Source organism: Gobio gobio, assembly GCF_949357685.1.
Source record: "Gobio gobio genome assembly, chromosome: 13".
Lineage (NCBI taxonomy): Eukaryota > Metazoa > Chordata > Actinopteri > Cypriniformes > Gobionidae > Gobio > Gobio gobio.
The window spans coordinates 28,626,800-28,633,597 of record NC_137106.1 but is presented as its reverse complement, the minus strand read 5'-3'; the positions used below and the strand labels follow the sequence as shown (position 1 = coordinate 28,633,597).

Genomic DNA, 6,798 nt, shown 5'->3' with positions numbered 1-6,798 from the left:
ACTTTACAATTGCTGTAGCGAGTGTTAAGTTGAAATGTTTTTTCCCACAACATCTATATTGCTTACTCTTGCTGTTACAGTCATAAATATTTTCTTACATAAATAACCATTTGATGCATATTGTATGTATTTCACACAGCAAATATCATCTATTTGACCCAAATTCCAGAATTGCTGTCTATCTAGACAGCACTTTGAATGTATATTCAACAATGTGGGCAATGTTAGTTGCCAACGAATGGGACACTACATTTTATTCAAAATCCACTGGATTTTTTTATTGACTATATATCTTCTATATATTTTATATAAGATTTTCCCAAGACCCTCATTTATACAGTGAACAGCATAAATGAGTACACCCCCTCTGAAACATAACAAATTCAGCAACTCTTTACTTAGAAGATAATGTTACAGTTATTTAGAGATTTAATGTTCCAGGGAGACTGCTTGACCAATTACCAAAGAAACATGTTAAAATGATTCAGGAAAATAAGATTTTCTTATCAAAGTGATAAAATGTTGTGTTGCAAAAATGAGTACACCCTCCTGAAAGTGACTAAATAAAACTAAATATTTTTTTCTGGTGTAAGTTTAAGGCAAGTTTTGATCAAAGTATGTTGAACCAAAACATTTAAAGAGAAGAAATTTCTTGACCATTAAAAGTGTTATATAGCCCACTGAATCATTCTCAGACTTAATGCTGACAACAATTGAACCACTTGGGAGAGAACTGTCAGGAGACTTATTTCTTGACACAAAAGTGGACAGTGGTAGAAGAGGATTACCGAATATAGCAAAAGTAACAGAAATTCAAAAATAATGGACTTGTGACAAGGCCACTGAAGTAATTCAGGCCTTCATTGTAAGCTTTCATTTAGCGATGAGTGATTTTTTGCTAGGCAAAGAGTAAGAGAAATTCAGAGCCAGCAAAAGTAATGAAAAGAGTGAGTTTGTATCTCACAGAGTAAGATGCAGCCTGCAGAAGTGACATGCATGGTTGTTGTCCACACAGGAAGTTCCTACTGTAGCCAAAGTACAATAAAGTCAATTAGCCTTTTCCAAGGATCATATTTACAAAATATAGACTTCTAGGAATCCATACTCTGGTCTCATGAGACCAAGTCAATCATTTTGGCTCTAACAGCATCTAAAATGTTCTGGTGTTGCTAGAGGAGGAGTACAGTGAAAAGTGCCTGGTTCCCACAGTGAAGTTCAGTGATAGTAAAGCTCTTATAAAGGGATGTATGAGAGCTGAAGGTGTGAGAGAGTTGTGCTTTATCAATGCTGTCATGAATTCACACACCACTGTGTGATGTAATACAAAAACTTGAAACAGAAGATGCTACCCTCTCCTCATTCCCTGCGCTGTTGGGCAATTTTTCAACATGACAATGACGATATGCATTATCCCAAGGTGAAAACCCTTCTGTGGACATGAATTTAACCCAGTCTTAACACTCTTAAGCCCCTGTGGGAATTCTGTAGAGATGAGTTGACCAACACTCCCCATTAAAGATCATGGCATTTAAGGAGGTCATCATCCAGGAGTTAAACAGGACAGATGTGACAATTTATCATGAACTTGTACTCTCCATGCCAAGAAGCAATAAGAGCAGTATACTTAAAATTATGTGGCTTCAGTGAGTGCATGTGTGTATTCAGAGCATCTATAGATCATCCATAGAACACTCAGATCGATGTGAGACTGGTCTGCAAGCCTGCTACCCAAGAAACACACAAATAATACACTACAGTCTCCAAGTCACTCTGTGGATACTTTGCTGAAAAGGTCTGATTGTGTTCTTATTATGAGCAATTGCAGGTCCTGATCAATGGCCACCCCCAAAGGAACATCTATAATTGGATGCACTGCAGGGTCACAGTACCATTCCTCCCACACACTTCTCTTTTCTCTCTTTGCCCATTATGTCCAACTATAGAAAAGGTCAAATAACAAAGAGTGTCTTTTATTTTTACTCAAAGGTGTTAACCCAGCTCTCTCTTAACCTATAGATATAAAGGTCTCTCACTATTTACGTTCTCAGGAGAATTGATAGTGCTCTGTAAGAGTCACTTTTTGTTTTAAAATCACCTTTAACATTCTTCCACTTTATGTCCTCATTATTTCTAAAATAACCATTATAGTCTGTACAGTATCATAGCTGCTGAAATGCATGCTGAGTGCCCTAGGCGAGTGCACATCTAATTTAGATGCACCTTTTTGTTATTTTCAGACTCCCAAGATGCTTTGCTGAGACGCTATCCTGAGGTGGCCAATGCCGGCTTCGGCTCTCTTAGACATGCCGTGGTGGCAGGCGCTCTTAAACACCACCTTCAATCAAAGCAACAGTAGTTTGTTCCTGCTTGACGTCCCCTGCTGGCAATCAAGCGCCATGACACTTACATTAGTGCTGTGCTACTGCCTGGTGCTTATTTTGGGCTTGCTTGGTAACATCCTCCTCATTTGCATTATTATACACCAGCGGGACCCTCCTAACGTCACTAGCATCCTCATCGCCAACCTTTCGGTTTCTGACATCCTGGTGAGTGTGTTCTGCCTTCCCTTCACTGTGGTTTACACTCTTATGGATCACTGGATCTTCGGTGCGCTGCTATGTCGCCTAATGCCATTTGTGCAGTGTGTGTCGGTGACGGTTTCAGTTCTGTCTCTGGTTTTGATCGCACTTGAAAGGCACCAGCTCATACTGCATCCATCTGGCTGGAAGCCGAGCGTCCCACAGGCGTACATAGCCGTCTTGATTGTGTGGCTGTTGGCCTGCGTAACATCATTACCTTTCCTGGCATTCCACATGCTCAGCAGTGAGCCATACAGTCTGCTTCCAGCGCCACTCAGCCAGCTACAGGCGTGTCTGGAAGTCTGGCCTTCTCAGCAGCACAAACTAGTCTACACCACCAGCCTGTTACTATTCCAGTACTGCTGCCCGCTGCTCCTCATGCTTCTCTGCTACCTCCGCATTTTCCTGCGGCTGCGACACAGACAACGCATGCTGGAGCGCCAGTGCAGCCGCAATCGAGAAGACGAACACAGGCGTGTGATGCACAGCAAACGCATAAATGTTATGCTTGTGACTTTGGTGGCTGCATTTGCTGTGTGCTGGCTGCCACTAAATGCCTTTAATGTGGTAGCGGACTGGCACCAGGAGGCGCTGCCTGTGTGTTACCACAATCTGCTGTTTTCACTCTGTCATCTGCTGGCCATGAGCTCCACCTGCATCAACCCCATCATCTATGGCTTCCTCAACAGCAACTTCCGCAAGGATGTGGCCTCCGTGGTGCTACACTGCCATTTTCAGCCAATCGAAGACAGCTACGAACACTTTCCAATGTCCACCATGAACACTGATGTGTCACGGACATCTTTTAGACTCAGAAACAATTCTGTGTAATTGTGCTTATTGCTTCATATGAATTCATTTGTTTAGCTTAGATCATGCTGAATGTTTCACTCCAGTGACAGATGCCAGCCAAATACACTGCCCGGCCAAAAAAAAAAAAAGCCACTGTTTGGATTTAAATTGGCAAATGCTTTAGAGTCATTATTGCAGTGATTTTTATGTTTCTAGCATGATCATTCATGCTCCCTCCCAACCATTCTTTCACACTTTGAGCCTGATGAATCTTGACATTGTCATCCTGGAATATGGCCATAATGTGTCTTCCTACATGGTTGTTCAAGAAATGAAAAGCTACACTCGCCATCAATTAGGGTTGAAATAACTGTTGCCAAACATATAACATGCTAGAAACACAAAAATCACTGCAATAGTGATCCAATCAATGACTCTTACGCATTTGCCAATTTAAATCCAAACAGTGATTTATTTATTTTTTGGCCGGGCAATGTACAAGTAACATAAACTTGTTCTACGATTGAATGGGCTGGAATCTGGTTGGTCCAAGGCAAGGCCGTAACCATGTCTTGAACATTGGGGGGGGGGGGGGGCAAAGTTGCTTTTTTTAGTTGTTTTTTTGCGTGGGGGGTGGGGGTATTGGTCTTATTGGTTTATTTGAATTAATTAAATAATTAAAGGTTTAAAAGGGATTTAAAGCTACATTATGTAACTTTTCCGTCCACTAGAGGTCGCCTGTTCATTGTGGCTCAAAAAAGGCGTAGTTTGATGACGCCACGTTTGAGCGCAGAATCTTGGGACATGTGGTCTTCACCTCACAGCCGGTGGAAAAGAGTCAGGATAGGACTCGGGCAGAAATCATGTTCATGGATGCGATTATTAACATAACTGTATAATGAAGCAGAGCAGGGCCGAGTGTTGTGGAGCTGAGCAAGGCAGCAGGAGCGATTGAAGAGTGGGACTGTTATTATGGCATAGTCGCCGGCGGGACTTTTATTATGACACGGTCGCCGGCGCCACTTCCTCTTTTCCAGTCATGAGTAGGAGGTAACGCAAATGTGTTTATCGTATTAGATATATCTGAGTGTGTTGAAAAGGAAGTTATGACGTTCGCTTGGCGGCTGCTATGACACTTGTTCACACTGCAGTGAGAGTACAGCATTTCTGCTAAATAAAACCGGAAACCGAGGGTAACGCAGATATGACGCAATCGACAGGCGACTCCCTCAAAGGCATAGCTCACACGTCCCGGTTCCTTGGTTAAAATAGCAATTTCTCACGATTTACAAATAGCTGGAAACATTTGGGATATTCTAAGTACTCAACTGGACAAAATATATAGCACTGGCCTAGTGTGGTTTTTGGATATTTTACTGCAAAAATCTTACATAGTTCACCTTTAAGGAAATTAAGAAAAAGAAATAAGAACTAAAAGTCAATCATATTACTGTCGGTCGCTGAATGTTTCCATCGTAAAATGTTTAGTTACTGGCATCTTACGGACGCACACTTTCACTTTCACGTTGGGGGATTATCCCCCTCACTGTCTGGTGGTTACGGCCCTGGTCCAAGGAAGGAAGTCGTGACTAGAACCTGTTTGATTTCTCAGGATTGAATCCTTTTGTTGAATCCTATGTTGTAACATTGAGGTATGTAATGCACACTTATTATGTTTTAGATTGCAAAAGCATTTTAGCTTTTTTCACTCAAACACAATGAAAGCTATAAGGAATGAATTAGTCGAAGGCAACACTTGCATTTGAAACCTTATCTCTTCTTCGTTGAGGCACAGAGCAAAGTTTGGAAGTATTGCCAGTGTAGAAGTGCCTGGAAATTGCAGCTAGCTAAGCCCTAATGCCTAGCATAATACAAGCTAAAACCCACAGTAAATCTGAATATACCTGTCAGCTTATATTGTCAGGTTGCAGCCTAAAAGGGGAAAACTGACAATATCCACTGGATAAACAAAACTGGGCTGGAGTTTTTCATTCTGCTGGGGCTTATTTTTGTGACTCATCCTTCCAAACAAGCAGGCACACACATACACACACACACACACACACACACACACACACACACACACACACACACACACACACAAAACCAGCACAAAGTAGCCTTCCTTGTAAGATACATTGTCTGAAATGAACTATACAATATGTAGTTTTTCAGAAAATATTAACTAATATAGTACAATGTTTCAATTCAAAAATAGCATTAAATGGAATTGGAGATAGAGACATAAAAGTTACCTTGATAAGCATATATGTACTTTCTTGTGAAATACACAAAGTGAACATCTGTTCAGATTGTTGATCTGGTCTCAGGCCCTAACTCGTCTGTCACACTGTTAAATGTTTCTGTTAATTTACACCCAAATTTCAACATGATTAACCTGTTATTTTTAATAACTGCGCCTTACTGTTAATTTTAGGAAATATATGTTAAATAACACCTCATTTTTGTTATTTAACACTCATTGTTAAATAACACCTCATTTTTGTTATTTAACCGCAAAAACGAAAATTCATATGCAATGTTAGCTATGCTTATTGTAATAAAAAAAGTTATTATTTATCAGTGGACAAAGTTAACAAAATAATTTATTTATTTCTTTTTTTAGGTTGCTAAACAACGACTGATTCAATCAATAGTCGACGGTGCAATCCATTAACAAACTAAATATTGTATGCATTTACTGAATGAAGATTAGACAAACACCTGATTTCTCTACTGCAAATGTTATCAAAAATAATCTTGCATAGCCTAGGCTATTCCACAGACAGAAATAATAAAGTTTGCGGTGTTTTCTGTGCATGCGCAAATGTGTTTGTTATCGTGGGTGAAATTTCCTTTTATTACCCTTAAAGGCCTGTTCACACCGGGACGATTTTCGCACGCGTTTATCGCCGACGTTTAACGCCTCGGGACTAAACAATGGGCGCCAATGTGAGTGTTCACACCGACGCGCAAAACGCCAGGCGTAAAAGCGTCATTTTTAAAAAAACGCCTCGGGTTCGTTTTTTTATTTTGACGCGGCGCGTAAAAAACTGGCCGACCAATGAGATCGGCGCTTTTGTTCACGTGCCTGGAGCTGCTGAAGTGACAGTAAAACACGACTTGGTGGCGCTCAAGCACAAAACGCTCTTGCCGAGCACACATTGATACGACGAAGAAGTAGTAAGTAGACAACTGCTAATGCTGCCTGCCAGTTAGCAAAAAGTGTGTGAATGGTTTTGTCCATATACATAATATGTCTATGGTTTTGGCAAGCACGTAAATACTGTCTCTCTTCTCCTTCTGTGTGACAAGCGAGTGTCAGAGGCTTAAAGTGCCGCAGCACCATCTTGTGTATCGGGAGCGCATCGACTGAATGTGCACGTTCACTCGGCGCAGCGCCAGTGAAAATCGCTTGGGTGTGAAC

General features: G+C 41.0%; 1 protein-coding gene across 1 annotated transcript; it reads left to right on the top strand.

The window, feature by feature from the left end:
* Positions 1–2,279: 2,279 nt before the first annotated feature.
* Positions 2,280–3,410, top strand: npy4r (neuropeptide Y receptor Y4; the record flags this gene model as incomplete). The annotated part of the gene is made up of 1 exon (XM_079832825.1): positions 2,280–3,410. The coding sequence occupies one exon, from the start codon at positions 2,280–2,282 to the stop codon at positions 3,408–3,410; it is 1,131 nt and encodes a 376-aa protein (XP_079688951.1).
* Positions 3,411–6,798: the final 3,388 nt, after the last annotated feature.